At 60.6% G+C, this 20,120-nt stretch overlaps 1 protein-coding gene across 8 annotated transcripts in view; it reads left to right on the top strand.

Moving 5' to 3' along the window:
- The window catches only part of PPP6R2 (protein phosphatase 6 regulatory subunit 2), a 62,387-nt gene extending 43,660 nt beyond the window's left edge, over nucleotides 1-18,727 (top strand). For 6 of the 8 annotated variants that reach the window (XM_036311340.1, XM_036311335.1, XM_036311337.1 and 3 more), the window contains 20 exons: nucleotides 1,199-1,336; nucleotides 2,741-2,806; nucleotides 4,185-4,297; nucleotides 4,598-4,711; nucleotides 4,933-5,059; nucleotides 5,782-5,934; nucleotides 10,189-10,368; nucleotides 10,735-10,799; nucleotides 12,204-12,319; nucleotides 13,252-13,337; nucleotides 13,636-13,713; nucleotides 13,940-14,037; nucleotides 14,497-14,554; nucleotides 14,684-14,808; nucleotides 14,929-15,083; nucleotides 15,369-15,531; nucleotides 15,614-15,702; nucleotides 16,079-16,238; nucleotides 17,619-17,858; nucleotides 17,941-18,727. In XM_036311340.1, the coding sequence (XP_036167233.1) occupies nucleotides 1,199-1,336; nucleotides 2,741-2,806; nucleotides 4,185-4,297; nucleotides 4,598-4,711; nucleotides 4,933-5,059; nucleotides 5,782-5,934; nucleotides 10,189-10,368; nucleotides 10,735-10,799; nucleotides 12,204-12,319; nucleotides 13,252-13,337; nucleotides 13,636-13,713; nucleotides 13,940-14,037; nucleotides 14,497-14,554; nucleotides 14,684-14,808; nucleotides 14,929-15,083; nucleotides 15,369-15,531; nucleotides 15,614-15,702; nucleotides 16,079-16,238; nucleotides 17,619-17,858; nucleotides 17,941-17,989 (2,373 nt within the window). In that variant the 3' untranslated portion in view covers nucleotides 17,990-18,727. The other 2 variants (XM_036311341.1, XM_036311342.1) reach the window with 2 other exon arrangements.
- The last annotated feature ends 1,393 nt before the right edge of the window (nucleotides 18,728-20,120 follow it).

The raw sequence follows: 20,120 nt of genomic DNA, 5'->3' as shown, positions 1-20,120 counted from the left end.
ACCAGGGTCCTTGGTGTGGCCCCTTTAACTGCTCCCACCTTTCTCCTGCCCGTACCCCGTCACTCATCCCCAACCCCTGGCAACCAGTAATCAGTTTCTATTTCTAAAATTGTGTTATTTCAAAACGTTCAATTAAATCATATAATACATAGCCTTTGGGAATTAGCTTTTTTTCTTTTTCAGCATAATTCCCTGTAGCGTCCTCCAAGTTGTGTGTTTCACTAGTACAGGAGTGTGCTCCTTTTTATTGCAGAGTAGTGTGCTATGGCATATGCACACCCCAGTCTGTTTATCTCGGCTGATTTCTGGATCTCGGTAGCGATGTCCCTCGTATCATTCCCAATAATCTTTCTCTAGGAGCTTAATCGTTTCAAAGAGCCCTCCTCCCACCTCTTCCTCTCCTCTTTGTCCTGTGCCCCCCTCTCCCTCTTTCTCCTCTGTTCCTCCTCCTCCTCCCCTTCCTCCAGCTCAGAGTGTGGCTGACCTCCCCCAGCGGGGGCTTCTTCTCTGAGTCCCATTGTTCCCAGTGGAGCCCTGGGTCTGCCCAGCACAGTGACCTGCAGACACACAGCCAAGGGGGACTCTGCCCAGACTGCCTCCTTCACCTGCTCGCTCACCTGCAGCCCCCTCTGAGCAGTCCACCCAGGTGCTGGCTGCTGCGCCCCTCCCCCCTGGTGGTTTCATGCTTCGTCCTTAGCTGTTCTCATCTTGTTGACGTGGTCACCAGCCAGTGCACATCCCTGCCTCTTCCTTTCTGAAGCCTCGGTCCTGGCTCCCTTCCCCCATCACGGGCCTGTGGTGACTGGCCAGCTCGTGTGCTCTGCTCTCCAGGTTGGCGTCCTGGCAGCTCTGTCCACGCTGCGTATTCTGTTGAAGAAACTTGATCCCGCGGGTCCCGACTGGCTGCTGTGCACAGGCTGCTGTGTGGTCTCACGCGGGCATTGGTGTCATGTTCCCATGGAGGCTCACCTGCAAGCAAACCTGTTGTCCTGGCCCCCCGCCCCCCCCACCCCGCCTGTAGGGCGGACTTCCTGTGTTCAGGTCTCTGCTGGCCTTGCAGAGGCTTTCTCACGCTTTTTAGGTCTTCCCATGTTTCTGCTCAGCATGATGGGAAAGTCACCTTTCTCATGAGTGACCTCCCTCCGGGGCATCTCGGGGGCGGGGCCGGCCGCCTGCTCACCAGGGTGTTTGGCTTCAGGTGATTGCGTTCCTGAGGAGGAAGGACACGTTCATCAGCCTGGTCCTGAAGCACATCGGCACCTCGGCCCTCATGGACCTGCTGCTTCGCCTGGTCAGCTGCGTGGAGCCTGCTGGGCTCCGGCAGGAAGTCCTGCGGGTGAGTGTGCGGGCCCCGCTCTCTGGCGTGCCTGCAGATGCTCGATGGTGGTCACAGCCTGCACAGCAGGCTGGACCGAATGAAGGGGCTCCGCACTGCCGTGCCGGGCACTCCCCGCTTCCCACGCCGCTCGGCGCCTCCCTCTGGGGCCATCAGGCTCTTGTCAGGGTTGGGCTGGACTCTGCACCTTTTCCATTGTCCTTTCTCAGTCCATTCAGAAGCAAGAGCAGAGCGTTCCTTCTCCCCCCACTTGGCTGCCCCTGCTTTCCTCACCGCCCTGCCCCGCCCCATGGCCTCAGGCAGGAGCTCCGGGCTGCTCTGTGCCCTGCAGACTTGAGGAAGGCAGAGCAGACGGGACTCCATGCAGGGAAAGGGCAGAGACCACGAGGCCTGTTGCTTGTCCTACTGTGTGTGCCCGCTCTGTCCTGATGGTGCTTACGGCCTCCCAGAAAGGGGGGCGGGGAGCGCTTCTATCCCAGAGAGGCAGGAGGTCAGTCCTGGCAGCCTGTCCCTGGTGCTTGGTGGGGTTTGGTTGCCATGCAGTTTAAAGTAGACTAAACCATTGGTCCTCCTTGCCCACTTCCCAGCCCCTAGAATCGGGTGGCAGTGCTCATCAAAGTGGCAGGGCTCAGTCCTAGGCTAATGGTCTGTCCCTCGGTGAGCCTCCCACTAAGACCAGTCACAGCCCACGCCCCCAGTGGGCGCAGCATCACATCTGCTCTTCAAGCTGGAGGGAAGGCTGCCCTGCCCTCACCGTCTGGGTGAGGAGGTGTGGAGGGATCTGGGCATGACCCAGGCTGCCCGGCCACCTTGCCCTTGAACCCCCGAGTGTCCAGCACGTCAGCCCTGGTGGGGCTCCTGCGGCCTCATCCTGGTGGTCTTGATCTTGGAAAGGCTCCAGTGCTGTAGGAGCAGAGGCTGAGCCCTGGCTGGGCGCGTCTTCCTGCACACCCAAGGGTCATGGGCTCCATTCCGGGTCAGGTTCCTACCCAGGTTGTGGGTTTGATCCTCCATCGGGGCATGTACAGGAGGCAATCAATCAATGTTTCTCTCTCTCTCCCTGTTTCTTCCTTGCTCTCCTAAAAATAAAGATAAAGACATATCCTTGGATGAGGATAAAAAAAAAAAAAGCAGCAGCTGCTCTGAGCCAGCACTGAGAGAGCTGGTGCTCAGGTGGGCTCCTCAGGCAGAGCTGGCGTGTGCTTGAGTCCACCCCATTAGGGCACAGATGGTGCTTCCTACCCTATGACCGTCAGGCCACTGCCTTTTCTCTCTGGGCCTGGGGGCACGTGTTGGGCAAAGAGCCTGTGCCCTGGAACCTGGTGGGTGGTGCTCTGTGCACGGAAGGGCGTTTCCGTGTGGCTAGATGTGAGCAGGGCCATCACAGCCTCCTTTCCCTTCCAGTGGCTCAATGAAGAGAGGATCATCCAGAGACTCGTGGAGTTGATCCACCCCAGGGAGGACGAAGATGTGAGTACACGTGCCCGCCTCAGAGTCCCCCTCGCCAGGAGCCCCTACTGGGCCCTTGGGCAGCGCCCGCTGCTGCGTCCGAGGGGCACGGCAGCCTTTCCTCCCAGGAGGACCATGGCGCACCTCGTCCTCCTATTGAGCACTGACTCAGAGACTTCTTTACTGACGAGTAATGCACACGCACTGTACAGAGCAGCTCGCACAGAATTGTGTTCGTTTTCTATGCTTGAGTAACAAATTGCCCCAAAACTTACTTGCTTATAACAACAAGTATTTTTTATCAGTTTCTGTGGGTCAGTGATGTGGACACAGCCTAGCAGGTCCTCTGCCATGGTCACTCAGGGCTCAACTGGGGGAGGCGGGTTTGCTTCCAGGATCACCAGTGCCTCAGTCACTGGACTGTTCGCAGGACTCAGGTCCTTGAGGGCGACTGGCCAGGCCAGTCTCAGCCCCAGGCCCGGGGCCTCTCCGCAGGGCAGCCCGCAGTGTGGCTCGGCTTCCCTCGGGGAGAGCAGGCGGGAGAGGCTCCTGCAGACTCTCTGTGGAGCGCGAGGCTCTGCTGTGCTCCGCTCCCTGCAGGGGAGTGACTGGTTCTGGCCGGAAGGTCCCCTGCCAGGGAGAAGCATGGGGGGGCCAGTGGGCTCCCTCCCCGTGGTGACCACTGGGAGCGGGCGGGGTGCTTCCTGAGAGGCCCTTTCTCCATGTGACGAGGCCCGCACTTCCTCAGCAGCTCTGAGAGCCTCAGCTGCTTCCAGACCACTCTGCTCTTGGTCCCTCATCCCCCCAAGGTGTCCGTGAGCGTGAGCGTGGTGGGCTGACGGGCCTGTCCACGGGCCACAGGCAGGTGCGAGGCCACAGAGCCAACCTGGCTGCTTCCGTTTCTCCCTAAGATGGTGCAAGCCCGTCCTTTAGCCACGTGTCCTGATGCCCCGACAAGGGGCCAGGGCTGCATGTCTAACCATGTCCACGGCCCTGAGGAAACCCCTGTGGTCCGCAAGTGCCCTGGGCAGTTCTACACTTCCACGGGGTCCGTTTCCCTCAAGCACCGCGTCCTTTGTCGTCTGTATTTTCACAGGACCCCTTCTGAGTACCAGAAGCTCCTTTTAGTTTAAAATGCAGTATCAGTGAGGTGGTCACCTACGCAGTGTAGCTCAACATGGGTCCGAGGGGCAGTCGTCCCTGTGAGCCAGTGGAGCATTGAGAGCCCTGACACTTGGACATTCCCGTGCGCCCTGACAGTGGGGGCAGAGCAGACCCCTCGGGAATGACCCGGTTTAGAGGCGTCCCCAGCTCCCAGAAGATGAACAGCGGGCTCTATCCGCTGGTGGGTGCTGACGTGTCCCGGCCCTGACGGAGCGCCATGTCCCTGTCTTTGCAGAGGCAGTCCAACGCTTCCCAGACGCTCTGTGACATTGTCCGGCTGGGCAGGGAGCAGGGCAGCCAGCTGCCCGAGGCCCTGGAGCCGGACCCCCTCCTCGCAGTGCTGGAGTCGTGAGTGCTGCGGGCTAGTGGGGTGCTGGTGGGTGCCGGTGGGTGGGGTCTCTGAGTTGGGAGCGCGTCTCCAAGCTGGCTCTGTAAACCGCAGACACAGCCACTCCCTCTGGTTCGGACTCTGAGCTGGCTGTGAAATGCTCACCCGGACCCAGAGCTAATTTGAGGGGCCTGTTTCCCACGGGAGGTCTCCAGGCAGGTCCCCCGAGTGCAGGCCAGCAGGGGCGCCACCTCCACGGGAGGCAGGGGAGGGAGGCGTGCTCTGTCTGCTCTGCTCCAGGCAGTGACCGTGTGTGACAGGCAGGACTGCGTGGAGCAGCTTCTGAGGAACATGTTTGACGGGGACCAGACGGAGAGCTGCCTCGTCAGCGGGACGCAGGTGCTGCTGACCTTGCTGGAAGCCAGGCGGGCTGGGTGAGTGCCTCGTGGGGAGGGCATCGCCCGGCACTGGGCGCCACCCTTCACGGCAGGCAGCTGAGCATGGGCCATCGCCTGGGAAAGTGCTCTCAAGGCCTCAGGCACCCCCCTCTCTGTAAGTCACCAAACCTCTTGAGATGAGGGGGACGCTGGGCAGGGGAGGGAGATGCCACGGAGGCCTGGGCTGTCCCCGTCCCCATCTGCTTCCTCATCCACAGGACAGAGGGCCTGGTGGACGCCTTTTCTCAGGGACTGGAGAGGCTGTGCCCCGTCAGTGGCAGCGTCCTGCACGGCATTGAGCCGAGGCTGAAGGACTTTCACCAGCTCCTGCTCCACCCGCCAAAGGTACGGGATCTCAGACAGCAAAGCGCCCACGGTGTATGCGGACGCGTGGACACACTCGTGCTGCTGTTCCCTGACCCGACTTGAGAACCAGGCCGATGCCATGGCCTGTGTCAGACCCCCTGCTGCATGTCCATCTGCACTGGGGCCTGGGGGGGGCATTTGCAGCCCCCAGATGACTTGCATTCTGAGAGCCCACACTCACCGTCGGCCTGGCCTCTGAGTTGGGGCACCAGCCAAGGGCCAGGGGTCCCAGAGGAGGCCCCGTGCTCAGCTCAGCAGCTCTAGGGGGTGCTGGGGTCACGCTGAGGACGCTTGCTCTCTCACCGCCCCCCAGGCTGCCTCCCCCACCAGAAAGTAAGCTTCACAAAGGTAGAGATTCTGGAACATTCTGTTAACAAAAAGGTGGCTGCGTGATGCTGCATGTGCGGGATCAGAGAAGACCCGCGTGTAGTCTAAGGGTTTCCAGGTGGCCCTGAGAGCGCTGGTCCTGCCTCAGCACAGATCTCTCACTCCAGGGTGCTCCCCCCTGTGGCTGGGTGAGCCTCTGGGTGCAGACCCCGCACTCGCTCTGATGCCTCCTTCCCTCTCGCAGGCAGTGCTGCCTCTTTGAAGGCCCCGTCCCCGCCTCCCCAAGCTGTGCCACAGCGTGGACCCCAGCAGGGCCCTTGAGCAGTGGTCACGCTGGGCTGCCAGGGCCAGTGAGTGGTGCTCTGTGTTTACAGAAAGCCGCAATCCTGACCACCATCGGCGTGCTGGAGGAGCCCCTCGGGAACGCCCGCCTGCACGGTGCCCGCCTCATGGCTGCCCTGCTGCACACCAACACGCCCAGCATCAACCAGGAGCTCTGCCGGCTCAACACCATGGGCTTGCTGCTGGTGAGCGGCCACTGCCTCCTCCCTCCCCCACGCGGCCGTGGGCAGGCATCTGGACCTCAGCCCTGGGGGTGGCCCTGTCCTCGGGAAGCTCTGGTTGGTCCTGAGACAGGCCCAGGCTGACCACAGCCTGAGTGAAGGTGGGACAGCCCAGCTGGCCTCGGTGCAGCTCGCAGAGATGGGCCTGCGAGCAGAGGCAGGTGTCTGTCTGTCTGAGGGAGGGGCACTGAGGTCACGCCCTTCCAGACCTGCCTCTTGGAGGCCTTGGGTTTTCGCCCTTCGGCACAGAGCACCTTAGAGGAGCAGCTGCTCGCTCTCCACAGGGCACCCAGCACTTCCCATCAGAGCCAGTGGGGGCGCCTCCACTCAGTGCCTAGAAGATGCCTGGGTGTCTGAGGAGGGGGCCCGCCAGGCAGAAGGGGGTGCTGAGGGGAGGGGCGTGGCTCTGAGGGGGCACCACAGGCAGATGCAGTCCCCAGGCTTCTCTGGGGCCTTGCCCTTGGGCCTCTGCTCCCAGAAGGAGCCAGCCTTGGAGCTGGGCCTGGAGTACTGGCCTCTACAGGCTCTTCCAGATTTGGAAACCCCAGTGGGTTATGAAGGACTTGCCTTTTCCTCTCTCTCTCTCTCTCTCTCTCTCTCTCTCTCTCTCTCCCTCTCTCTAGCTTTATGTCTTTTTTTTTTATTGATTAAGTTACTACATGTGTCCTTATCCCCACATTACCCCCCATCCCCCCCACCCCCCCACTCATGCCCTCACCCCCCTGTTGTCTGTGTCCATTGGTTAGGCCTATATGCTAGCATATAAGTCCCTTGGTTGATCTCTCCCCCTTACCCCCACCCTCCCCTACCTTCCCTCTGAGGTTTGACGGTCTGATTGATGCTTCTCTGTCTCTGGATATGTTTTTGTTCATCAGTTTATGTTGTTCTTTATATTCCACAAATGAGTGAGATCATGTGATATTTATCTTTCTCTGACTGGCTTATTTCACTTAGTCCTTTTCCTCTCTTAAAAATTGTTTTCTCTTTTCCATCCTCTTTTTATTTTTACTGTGGTAAAAAAATACGTAACAAAATTTACCAGCTTAATAATTTTAAGGTTTCAATTAGTTCAGTAGCATTAAGTACATTCACAGTTTATATAACGACTCCACTGTCTATTTGCAGAACTTTTTTATCTTCAAACAGAAACACTGACCATTAGGCAGTCAATCCCCATGCCCTCCCACACCCCCTCTGTCCCCCACCTTACTTTTTGCATCTGAGTTTGGCTGCTGTGGGGCCTCATGTACGCGGCATCACACCGTGTTTGGGCTTTTGTGTCTTGCTTGTTTCACTGAGCACATTGTCTTCAAGGTTCTTTCATCCCTGTTGCGGCAGGTGTCAGAATGTCCTTCTTTATGGCTGCATCACCTTCCATTGTAGAGGAAGACACACTTTGTCCATTCCTTAGTTGATGGATATGTGGGTTGCTTTCCCCTTTGGCTGTTTTATTTATTTTTATTGACTTTAGAGAAAGGAAGGGAGAGGAAGAGAGTTAGAAACATCAATCATTGATTGGCTGCCTCCTGCACGACCCCTACTGGGGATCAAGTCCGCAGCCCAGGCATGTGCCCGTGACCAGAATCTAACTCGGGACCCTTCAATCCCCAGGCCGACGCTCTAGCCACTGAGCCACACCGGCTAGGGCCCCTTTGGCTGTTTGGAATGATGCTGCTGTAAACGTGGATGTGCAGGTTCCTGTTTGAGTCCAGCTTTCCCTTCTGGTGAGCATGTGCCCAGAAGTGGGGTTGATGGGCCACGTAGCCGTTCTGTGGCCAGCACTCCGAGGAAGCAGCGGTTTTCCAGTGGCTGCGCCGCTTTCCTTCCTGTGAGAGTGAAGGGGGGTTCTCGCGCCCACGTCCTCGCCGAACGTGTTTTCGCTTTTCTGTAAGATGGCTGTCGTCATGGTTTGAAGTGGTCTGTCGCGTGGTGGCTTCGATCTGCATTTCCCTAATGGTTGGTGATGCCAAGCACCTTTTCGTGTGGCTTGTTTGCCGTTGGTGTGTTTCCTTTGAACAGCTGTCCAAGCCCTTTGCCCATTGTTGAGTCAGGTGGACCTGTGGGTCACGAACAATGAAAATCCATCCTGCAGATCAGATATTTACGTGACGGTTCATAACAGCAGCAACATGACAGCTATGAAGCAGCAACATGACAGCTATGAAGCAGCAACGACAATCATTCTATGGTTGGGGGTCCCCACAACATGAGGAGCTGTATTGGAGGGTCGTGGCATCAGGAAGGTTGAGAACCACTGGCTTATAGTGTCCTTTGACACACACAAGTTTTTAATTTGAATGAAGTTCAGTTTCTCTGTTGGTGTCATATCCAAGAAATCATTGCCAAATCCACCGTCATGCAGCCGACCCCTTTGTTTGTTTCTATAATTTTAGCTCTGTCAGGTCTCCGATCCATTTTGAATTAGTTTGTTAATGTAGTACATGGTGAGGGTCCCACTTCATTCCACTGCCTGTGGGTGCCAGTTCCCCAGCACCACGTGTGGAAAAGACTGTCCTTTCCCCGCTGACTGGTTGGGCGTCCTGCGGGGAATCAGTGGGCCATGTACGTGAGAGTTTATTTCTTGCCTCTCAGCTCTCTTGCCGTGGTCTCCACGTCTGTCCTCACGCCAGGACTGCACGCTGCTGATTACTGTCGTTTTGTAGTAAGTTTTGAAATGAAGTGTGAGTCCAACTCTTTGGGGGGGGTCAAGATTTTCCTTTGGGGATCCCTTGTGATTCCCTATGAATCTTAGGATGGGTATTTCTATTTCTACAAAAAAAAAAGCCATTGAGTGGAATCTTGAAGAGACTGCAGTGAGTCTGTTGGTCACTTTGGTGGTGGTGTCAGCTTCACAGAACCAGTCTTCCCGCCTGAGCCTGGTGCCTTCTCAGGAACTCGGGTCGGCTTTGCTCCCCTCGGCCGGCCGGGGGCTGCAGTTTCAGCGCGCGCGGCTCTCACCTCCTGGGTTCGTTCATTCCTAAGTGTTTTCTGTGTTGTGGATACTAATGTAAACGGAGTTATTTTCTTAAAACTTTTTTTGGATTGTTAGTGTATAGAAATGCAGCTGGTTTTTGTGTGTTTTGTATTTGGAACTTGTTTATCAGGTCTAACAGTTTCTGTGAAATGTGTAGAGTTTTCTTCATATTAGATCGTGTCATCTGTGAAAAGAGATAATTCAGCTTCTTCCTTTCCAACTTGGACACTTTTCCTCTCTCTCTCTTTCCTCATTGCTCCGCTAAGACTTCGCACGGTGCTGAGCAGAAGTGGTGGAAGCAGGCTTGCAGGCCCCGTTCCTGAGCGTAGAGAAGCCTGCAGCCTGTCACCAGTTAGCATGTGTTTGCTGTGGGCTTGTCCTGGGGCCCTTTGTCATGTTGAGCAGGTTTCCTTCTGTTCCTAGTGTATTCAGTGTTTTGATTTTTAAGAATTGTTGAGCTTGGTCAATTGCTTTTTCAGTATCAGCTGAGATGATTATATGGTTTTCGTCCTTTGGTCAGTAGACACTGACCATCATGACTGACTGATTTACACATTGAATCGTCCTTGCATCCAGGAATAAAACCCACGCAGTCACGGTGTGTAATCTGTTTAATGTGCTGCTGAATTTTGCTGGTATTTTGTTGAGGATTTTTGTGCACATCCTTCCCCGCTGCACCCTCCCTCCCTCTGTGTAGGCAGCAGAGTCAGGACGTAGGCTGCTGTGGCTCTGCTCTGTGTGAGGTGCCAGGGGGTGCAGACAGGTGAACCTCACCCCCTCACCTGTCAGGGTCAGAGATTCAGGGGCAGCTGTGCTTGTGCCCCGCCTGGAAGAGGCTGGGCTTCAGCTGGTAAAGCTCAGGCCAGGCCCTCGGGGTTCCTGTGGGAGTGTCCGTACGTGCACCTCCTCACGTGACTTCCCTTCTGGGTGTTTGCGAATTTCACACACTTCCACTGGCTCATGGGTCAAGACACAATCCTAAAGGAAGAATAGGAATCCTACATAATAGACTGTGTAGAATGTAGCTAACGGGGATCTCACTAGGAAATACACAGCCTTTTAATAAAAACACACTGATAGAGAGGCTACAGATGAGTTAAGCTTCTGATTGGAGACAAAAAGAAGGCCGTCAGGCATGTTCAGATGAGAGCAGAGCGCGGGCTCTGCAGAGGTTTCTCACAGGGAGGCTCTCAGGCGCTGCCTCGCGCCTGCCGCCTGCCACGGCCTCTCCCTGCCTGTCCCAGGACCTGTTTTTCAAGTACACCTGGAATAACTTCCTGCACCTCCAAGTGGAACTGTGCGTGGCCGCGATTCTCTCCCACGCCCCCCGGGAGGACAGGGCTGAAGCCAGTGGACCCGAGAGTGGGGACTCGGAGAGCCCGCTGCCTGCTGCCAGCCACCCCGAGAGCACGATGGTGACCCATGTGAGTCCCGCCAGGCGCTGGTGGCGCTGCGTGCTGAGCCCGGCCACGTGGCTGAGGCCCCTCCCCCCGCGTTTTCTTTTCTGATCCTCACGTGACCTGGGTGAGCTGCCCTCCTTTTGACCACGAGAGAGGAAATCACAAAGAAAGGGCATAAGAAAACATTCTGGGACTTGGGGTCCTTTGAGTCCACATGCATGAATCCTGGACGAGACGCATCTCTCTCCTTTCCTTACTTACCCGGGAGCGCTTCGCACGATGCTCACCTCCAGTCCACCTGCTTGCTTGCCTGCTAAGCTCACTCGGTTCACAGAGGGTGGAGGGGAGCATGCAGCCCCTCGGGCCTGACCAATCAGCCTGTCCCCCCAGCTATTCCAGAAGTGCTGCCTGGTCCAGAGGATCCTGGAGGCCTGGGAGGCCAATGACCACACACAGTAAGAACCCCTGGGGCTCCATGGGAGGTGTGGTTTCCAGAAGGGGCTCCCGCTGCTGTTGAAACCGCTGCTGGGCTGCCAGGGAGGCCGGGGCCTGAGCTGACACGAGCCAGGCAGTCACCGGGCTGGGCGGGGCTCCTTCCCCTCAGGCTCCTCACCGGCCTGGCTGCTCTGGGGCCTCCTTCACCCTTTACTCGCCCACCCTCCCCCCTCGCCATCCTGTGCCCACAGTGTGTCCCGAATCCCCCATTTCTCCATCCCAGCATCAGTCACTTCTACCATTGAGCCCTTGAACCCTGAAGAGAGTGTCCAGGCCACTTCCCGCTTCCTCCCTGTCCCACGCGGCCTGTGTGTGAGCAGCTGGGCTCTTTCTGAAACACAGATGGTGTCACTTCTGCCTGAAACTGCTGGCCACCCGGGTCCCAGAATGGCCCGCAGGGCCCTGTGTGGCAGCCCTCCCTCTGCCCTGCCTGCTGCTCCTGGGGGTACCTCTCTCCCCGCGTCTATCCCTCACCTCCTGCTCTTACTGAACCCGAATGTCAGTGCAGCCACGGTTGGCGGCTTCCCCTGGTCCTGGGAGGCCCTCCCCACACCTGAGCTCGCAGATGGCGTGTTTGTGTGCACGTGTGCGGGTCTGGGCGCTCCCACGGCTCTCACTGGGGGTCTGAGGTGCCCAGCAGCTTCCACCTGTCCCAGCTTCCCCAGGAGCCAGTGCCCTCCCTGTCTCCTGGGCCTGCCTCTGCCCGGCTCCCCAGCTCAGGTGCTCACTCGCTCACCTTGCGTCCTCCTCTGGGTTCGTCAGGCTCTTTGGAGAGAGAATGTGGTTGGCAGCAGGCTCTGTCCACTACTGTCAAGGGCTGTGTTGTAGACGTGTGACCGTCTCACAGGGAGGCTACTGAGCGTCAGGGACGCCAGGATAGGACGTGCTCTGCTTTGGGCCATGGGCGTGGAGAAGTTCATGGCAGCGTGGGAGGCAAAGGTGGACAGAAGCCAGGGCGAGCACTCCCACACCTTGAGCTCCGTGAGGGGAGCGACGCCGATCCAGGGCCGCAACAGGCGCTCGGGCCCTGCGTCGTCCTTGTCTCCTTGGAGCCGGCCACGTCTCCTGCTGCTGGACTGGGCATTTCCCTGGGCAGCAGGCCCTGGGCCGTGCTGGAAGGGCCTGGGCACCGGGACAGCTGGTGTCTGCGTGCAGGGGAGGGGCGCAGGCAGTCGGGTCGCAGGGCTGCAGGGGCTGAGCAGGCCCTGCTGGTATGTGGGGAGTGCAGGCTTTGAGCCCGTTTTCTGGTCTGCATGGGGTGGGAGCAGCACCTCCCAACGCAGGCGAGGCCATGAGGAGGGACTCGGGCGCGGTGGGCAAGGCCCAGGCCTGGCAGCTGCCTTCATGCTGCCCTTCACTTCCAGGGCAGCAGGTGGCATGAGGCGCGGGAACATGGGCCACCTCACCCGGATCGCCAACGCGGTGGTGCGGAACCTGGAGAGGGGTGCCATGCAGACCCCCGTCAGCGAGGTTATCCAAGGTGAGCCCTGGCCCGGGTCTGGCTGCCGTGCCTCACGGGGTCTTCCCTCGGCTGGGTGTGGGCCCCGGCGCCCGTTCTGTTGGGCAGACGTCTGCTCACGCTCAGGGCACACCACGCAGTCCAGCTGTTCTCTGAGCCAGGCAGCCCCTCCCCGGCCAGGCCTCACCTCTGCCCTCGGCCTGCCCCCTGGGCTGCTTCCTGTGGCCTTACCCTTCCATCTCATGTCCTGGCACAGTCTGCAGCTCCAGGCTTCACCAGCTGAGCCGGGAAGGGCCCATGTGGCCTCACTGGGGAGGAGGGTGCCAGGCAGACTGAACAGGGTTTGCCCAGGATACAAGAGGCCAGGCGGTGGAGTGTGATGGGGGAGGCGGGGCGTGGTGCAGGTGCTGTGAGCCCAGAGCGGGCACAGGGTGCACTGGCATTCAGTTGAGTTGTCCTGCTGAGGAAGCAGCCTGTAGATGGTCGTCAGCCAGACCGCAGGCGTGGCCTCGCTGGTGTGTCTCCGCGTGGCAGCCTGTGGTCGCAGGGCAGGTGTGAGCCCAGGAAGGGGATGTTCTCAGTCAGTGGCCTCAGGCTGGGGTCAGGCCTCCTGGTCCATCGGTCTCACGATGAGGGTGGGGGCCCAGGTGGGGAGGCGATGGGCAAGTGGGGAGCTCTTGGCTGTCATCTTCCCTCACCGTTTCCGGGGGCATGAATCAGAGGCTCCGACTTCGCCAGAAAAACGGGTGGGGCATGTGTGTTGTGCAGAGGCCGGGCCGTCGGCCACTTTGTTACAGAAGCCGATGCTGGCATGTCTGTGTCAGGGCCCCTTGGGGTCCCTTGTGCACCCAGAAGACTCGGGCTCTGACACCCGCCGAGTCGGGCCCTGTGCCCGCACAGGCTGCCTGGGACCCTGCAGTGGCTCTCGGGACCAGGCAGCACTTCCCTTGCAGGGCTGCCTGCGGACTGCCGTGGGCGCTGGGAGAGCTTCGTGGAGGAGACGCTGACGGAGACCAACCGCAGGAACGCCGTGGACCTGGTGAGGAGTCTCGTCTGCTTGTGCGTGCGCCTGCGGCCGAGCGTGTGCTGCAGCCTCTGCTCCGTGTCCAGACACAGACCCTCTGGCCACAGGCCTGGGCCATCCACGTGCGGTCCTGAGCCCCCGAGCAGAGCTGCTGTGGCCGCTCGGTCCCCTCCCTGTCGTGTCAGGAGGCCCAGTGTGGTCTCCGAGGCCTGTGTCCAGACCCAGTGTGGGCTGCAGGTGGGGAGCAGGCTGGGCACCAGCCCCGGGTGCCAGCTCACTCCTGCCAACTCATGCCCACCCTCTGCTGTTGCAGGTAAGCACCCACCTCCACCCCTCAAGTGAGGATGAGGACATGGAGGGCGTGTTCCCTAACGAGCTGTCCCTTCAGCAGGTGCGTGTGGCCAGGCCCTTCCCCGCAGTCCTAGCGGCATCTCACCAAACTGCCGAGGGAGATGGCAAGGGGAGCGGTGCTCCAAACCGCCTGTGATGAGGGGAACCTCCCCCCAAGCCATTTACATGGATGGGGCCCTTGGGCACACAGCGGGTGAATGACAAGTTCAATAGGCTGTTTGGGTGTGACCCTGAGCGGGAGTCTGATGGCTGTGCCTGTCCCCCAGGCCTTCTCCGAGTACCAGGTCCAGCAGATGACGGCCACTTTTGTGGACCAGTTTGGCTTCAATGACGAGGAGTTTGCAGACCAGGACGACAGCGTCAAGTGAGCCCAGAGTGTGCCCGGCTGCCTCCCTCGCACACCCAGCACCGATTTGTGCCGTCCCCCTCCCCACCCCCACCCCAGCCCCTTTCAGAGGGTGGAGGTGGGCTCTGCTAGACCTGCCCCGTTCCTCAGCTGAGCCGGGTGTGAGCCGTGTGGGAGGGTCCGGGCAGAGGGGGTCCCTCACAGCCTCCAGGCTCCCTCAGGGCGGGCAGGTCGTTGCTCCCCAGTCCCCAGGCTGCCCTCAGAGCCGGGGAGAAAGCAGATGAGCCCACGGCATGGGCCCCACCCGGGTGACCCACACCCCTGGACTAGCCGCGGAGCCGGCTTTGTGCTCTCAGCCCCACTGCTCTGGGCTAGACTCCCTCGGCCTCCAGCCAGCCCCTGGCGCGCCCACCACGCTGCGGCCTGTGAGGGGCTCACCCAGATGCCACGCACTGAGTGGCGCTGTTCTTCTTTCAGCGCTCCCTTCGACAGGATCGCAGAGATAAACTTCCACATCGACGCCGATGAGGACAGCGTGAGTCTCCACTCAGTGTTTGTTGGAGGTGGACGGGCACGGCGGTGGGTGGGCAGCGGGGGCCAGGGGCTGCTCCTGTGCGGCTGCGGGCCAGGCCTCGGGAGCTGTGTGAACACGTGGCTCCCACAGCCCAGCGCAGCTCTGTTTGAGGCCTGCTGTGGAGACCACATCCAGCCCTTTGACGACGACGAGGACGATGACATCTGGGAGGACAAGGAGGCCCACTGTGCTGCCCGGGGCCTGGGCAGAGCCAGGTGTGTGCCCGCCCGCCCTGCCTCAGCTTCCCTGAGGGACACAGAGGCCCCTGGACGGGTGTGTACCCCCCCCCCGCCCGGTCGTGACATCCCCCTGAGCTGACTGTGCCCCCCCCCCAGGTTTGGGGGCCCTCCCGCCACAGAGAGCTGCCCAGAGAACGGCCTGGCGCGTGGCGACCGGGATGGGGAGGATGCCAATGGAGATGTGGCGCCGGCAGGGGCTCCTCAAGCCGCTGCCCAAAAGGGCGGTCCTCATGTGGAAGGTGGCTCAGAAGGTAGGTGCTTGGGGTGCAGCGTTCAGGCTGGGTAGGGGCACAGGTGACAGAGGACTGGGTGCCCTGGCGGGTGCTCCTAGGGGTCTGCCTCCTGCTGACCTGTCTGTGCTCTGGAGTGCATGGTCCTGAGGGCTCCCCGCGCCCAGCGACCGGGGCCCTGCTGAAGCTCAGTCCTGACGGCCCTCAGCCACACGCCCGGCAGCCCGGTCGGGGCGATGCCACTGCTGTGTGTCTGGCTGCATCTGGGCTGAGGGCTCAGGGCCACTCACTCGTCTCCTCTGGCAGGTGCCACGTGGACGGTGTTTGACGAGCCAGCGAGCCCGACCGCTGCCACCCCGGGAGTGGCGATGGACGTGGGCTCCAGTGTGTGGGCAGCCAGGGCCCCCAGCACCACGGCTCTGGAGGAGAAAGGCTGGGCCAAGTTCCCTGACTTCCAGCCCTTCTGCTGGTGAGGAGGCAGGGCAGGCGGCGGCCGTGCCCGTGTCGGGCAGCGTCTCCCTGCACGGCCTCAGCCTTGGCTTTGTTCACAGCTCCGAGTTGGGGCCCAGGTGCAGCTCCCCGGTGGACGTAGGACCCGGCGATGCCCAGGGCGGCCTGAGCCAGGGCCCAGAGAGAACCCGTGAGTCGGAGCAGCTCTGATGGCAGGGCAGCGGGCCGAGTGGCCCAGGCCCAGGAGGGATGGATGGCCTTTGAGCCGCCCTTGGAGGGAGGGGCTGCCCCTGATCTGTCTGTGCCACCGGGACCCCTGGCAGCCTCCTCGTGCCTCGCACGCCCTGGGCCGCCTCGGTGGCAGCTGGGGGGCCTGCCCAGAGGCTGGGAAGCCCCAGGGGGTCGAGGGCCACGCAGGGAGGGGAGCTCCTTTGCTGGCAGACACACCCCTTGTCAGGCAGCGTGCGGACAGGTTTGTCCCAAGTCTGAACTGAAGCTTTTGCATGCCTGCCCGAGTTTGGGGGCTCCCCTGCCCTCACCAGTGTCCCCCGGCCCCTGTCTTGCAGTTAGCTCTGCCTCCCCGTGCGCCTGGAATGTGTGTGTCTCCAGGGACACCCCTCTGGTGGCCTCCGGCAGTGATGAGGACGAGCAGGTGGCTGTCACCTCAGAGGCTGTCAGTATGGGTCCCGGCCAAGAGGCCCCCCCACTGCCCACGCCGGTCCCCAGGTGTGCAGGATTTGGGGGGAGGGAGGGGGTGCGATTGTCCACAGCTCTCCGCTTGCCCAGAAGATGGACCCTGTGACCCCCAGAGGTGGGCTCTGTGGAGAGGGATGCACAGGGGTGAGCAGAGGACCTGAATGTCCCACCCCAGGGACCTGGGAATGGGGCCGCCCCACCATAGGCCCACCTTGGAGAGAATGGCCAGGCCCTGCTGAGCCACTCCCCAGGCTCTGGGGTGGCCCTGGGTGGTGGGAAGGGGGTTCAACTTTTATCCTGTCTGGTATGTGCCAAGTCCCAGCCATGTGCCCACCTAAACCAGGCGCCTTGGAAAGAAATGCCTGTCGCGCTCAGACAGTGGGGGGATGTTAGGGCTTTGTAGCTGAACTCTGATGGGGGGTGACCTCCGTGCAAGCTGAGCCCCCACATGTCCCACCCCTACACTCAGGGAGAAAGTCCAGGCTGGGCTGGGGGTTGGTGGAGGGGGAGGGCAGCACAAGGAGCTGTTTTGGAAACTAGGGAAGGAGTGGTGGGCAGCGTTAGGTGCAGTCACAGCAGGTGGTGCTGAGTGAGATGGCGCCTTCCCTTGTTCCCCCCGACAGGCGGGCAGACTGGCACCTGGCCAGGTCCCACCCACCCCGGTTCCCACCTGAGGTGGAGCTCTGGGCATCCCATTGGTGGGGGTCCCGCTCTGGCTCACAACAGGAAGTGGGGCAGGGCTATGATGAACAGAAAACCATGGCCAGGCAAGGGGGCAAGCCTGGGGCTCCTGAGGGGTTTAGTTCCTTCTTAAAGCAGCATTACAGTTCTTAAACTTCCCCCAACCTCTCCCCTCCTAAACAGCTGTCCTCTGACCAGCGGGTTATGTCCTTCCAAAAGCAAGCCGTCGGTCTGCCTGCCCTGCCCTGGCCGATGTGGGCTTGCGCCTTCCCAGTCGAGTTGTCTGTAGGCTCGTGTGGTCTATTCCACACGCTGCCAACTGCACCTGGCGCAGCCCCACGAGGCCCCACAAGCCCCTCCTGCCTGCTCTGCAGGCTCCAGGGGTCCTTGTGAGGGTGGTGCTGACATGACACAGTGGAAGCAAGTGCTGGGCAGGTGTGGGCCCCGCTGGGCAAACCCCCTCCTGGGCTGCAAGAGGGGCCAGGCTGTCCCTAGGCCACCGTCAAGCCCTGGCCCTTTCCAGGTGTGGGAGGGCGAGTTCTGGGCAGACATGGCCTGTGGGCTGTCAGGGAAGTGCCAGGGCCAAGTGTGGTCCCCAGAACTGAGGGTCCCGGGGAGCAGGGTAGGGGCTGCCTGGAGGGAGGGTGGAGGCCTTGGGGGCAGGCAGGTTGCTCTGGCATGTTGGGAACTTGGGGCAGCCCAGGTCACTGAGCCCAGATCTGCCCACAGGGCTGCCAGCACGCTACCAGGTCCCACCTCTGCACCTGCAGAAGCCACCTCCACACTGGCTGGGGCTGTCCCCCCCGAGGCAGCCTCCACAGCTCTGAGCAAGGCCAGTCCTGCCCCAGCCCCCACAGGGGTGCTGGCTGTGGCAGTGCCCCCAGGGCCCATGGTGGCCGTCACCACCATAGCCACAGCCAGCCCAGCTGTCTCCACAGTGGCCGTTCTGGGGACCGTGACAAAGGACAGGTGAGCAGGTGGGGCCAGGGGGAGGGGACTGGACAGGGACCCTTGGACCCTTAGGTTCCAAGACCCACTCCTCTTCCTGCAGGAAGACAGCTGCCCCGCCAGCAGGAGCCGCCTCCAATGGCCCCGTGTGATGCTGCCACCCAGCCAGGGCGCGCCCTTAATCGATACCTACCTGGTGATGCAATTTGTCTTTTTTAATTTAATTTAATTTTAAAATAAATGCTGCATTGGTAAAGCTGGCAGTTGGACCCAGTCGGACGGCCCAGCTCGCGTCGCTCCTGCCTGACCCCGTGCACAGCAATAAGGCTACAGAGTGCGCTCTGCCTGCCAGAGCCAGGCCACAGCCCTGGTGCCACAGGACTGAGGCGCGATGGGCGCGGACGCCACAGGCTGCCAGCCTGTTTTTACCGATTTTTAAACAAACGCAGAGAGAGCCCTGTTTGCACTTTGTATCTGGCTGCAGTGAAGGGTCTCCCTGACTCGGGACAGATGCATGTCCAGAGCTGGGCTGGCCACACAGGTCTTAGCTGCCCAGGGGCCCTGGGAGCTGGCCTCTAAGCCAGGATGCAACATTTGACTGCCTTAAAAATATTGAGACCCTCACAGCCCGGCAGGGGTATCCCAGCCCTGGCACTCCGGTGCATTTGGGCACCTGGCAAGAGCTGGCCATGGGCATGCAGGAGGGGGCAGGGGCGGAGACTGGCCCCAGCAGTGCTGGGTGGGTGGAGTCTGCACCCGCTGGGGCAGTGCCATCGTCCTGGAAGGCCTGCAGAGTGTGTGATGCTGAGTCCATTTTTAATGTTCTGATGATCTCTGACAGGGCACCCAAACCCCAACTCCCAATAAAGTTGTGTTATTCTTACTGACAACCGCGTCTTGTGAAGCTGCACACCCTGGAGCCCATCCTGGCCAGTGGGGAGGGAGGGGTGTCTGCTGCCCCAGGCCCACCCCGTCACAGCTGCAGGTCTCAACACCTGAGCAACAAGGAGCAATACACATTGAGCATTTCCTCTGCCCGGAGCTCACGACTCCAACACCTCAAACACGAGGGCCACTCCGTCCTCCCTGGCCAGGCAGGAGGGGCAGCTGAAGGGCAGTGACTCCCCCCAGGGTCTGTGCCTGGCTCCTGGCCGGGAGGAGGGTCTCCCAGGAAGGCCTGGTGCTGTCCTGACCTTGCCCTGGGGCCACTGCTTTGGTGACTTCTGCCCCTGACCCCAGGGAACAAGCCCCATGGCCCCACCGGACATTCAGGCACAGGATCCCAAGTCTGTAGGTGTCCTGGGTATTGGAAACGGTCCCACAGCCGGCAGCAGTGGCCTAGGGAGGACCTGAGGGCCCCACCCTCTACCCCCTGTGCTGGCAGAGGTCCCACCTGCACCTGTGTCCACCTCTGTGTGTTTTTAATATATTGTTACTGATTTCAGAAAGGAAGGGAGAGAAACATCAGTGATGAGAGGGAATCATTGATTGGCTGCCTCCTGCACGCCCCCGACTAGGGATCAAGCCTGCAACCTGGGCATATGCCCTTGACTGGAATTGAACCTGGGACCCTTGAGTCCACAGACCGATGCTCCATCCACTGAGCCATACCAGCCAGGGCCACCTCTGCTTTTCTACTTGACAGATGCCACCCCTAGCTAGGCCCTCACACCACCAGCCCTCTGACCAGGAACCAGTGGCCACCCCCAGACCACTGCAATGTTCTCTCAGCTCTGACACCCATCCCCCACACCCCACCTGCTGCCCACCCCACAGGTGAGGCCGGGGCTGGTGGGACTCATGTCTGAATGGGAAAGGAGCCCATTACTCCCAAGACATGCTGGGGGGTGGATAGGCATGTGGAACCGATTCCCAGAACCAAGGCCATCAGTGACAGCCACCACACCTGCCTCAGGGCCATGCCCGCGCCACGTATGAACCCTCTTCCCCACATCCTCGGGCACCCTCGCTCCCAGCCCCCCTCCTAGCACCTCCTTCCATCTGACCAGCGACCACCATGTCTCGTGACCCCATCCTCCAGCCCCTCCGCCCAGTCTGCCCTCTGGGCAGCCTCCCGACTCCACCTCCCCTTACGGAAACCACTGCCTCTTCACACCAGGGAGGTCCTCAGGCTGTGCAACCCCACAACCAGCCCAGGCCAGGCCAGGCCAGAGCAGGGACCTGAGGGAGCCGCCCCAGGGCTGTGGACAGCCTGGCAGAGTGCTCGACCCCAACGCGGCCGACCTGGGTCCTTTCCTCTGGGAAGCTGAGGAGACGCAGGCG

This window comes from Myotis myotis, unplaced genomic scaffold, assembly GCF_014108235.1.
Source record: "Myotis myotis isolate mMyoMyo1 unplaced genomic scaffold, mMyoMyo1.p scaffold_m19_p_54, whole genome shotgun sequence".
Lineage (NCBI taxonomy): Eukaryota > Metazoa > Chordata > Mammalia > Chiroptera > Vespertilionidae > Myotis > Myotis myotis.
Note: the sequence above shows the minus strand (reverse complement) of the source record. Positions and strands in the feature narration are given on the sequence as shown.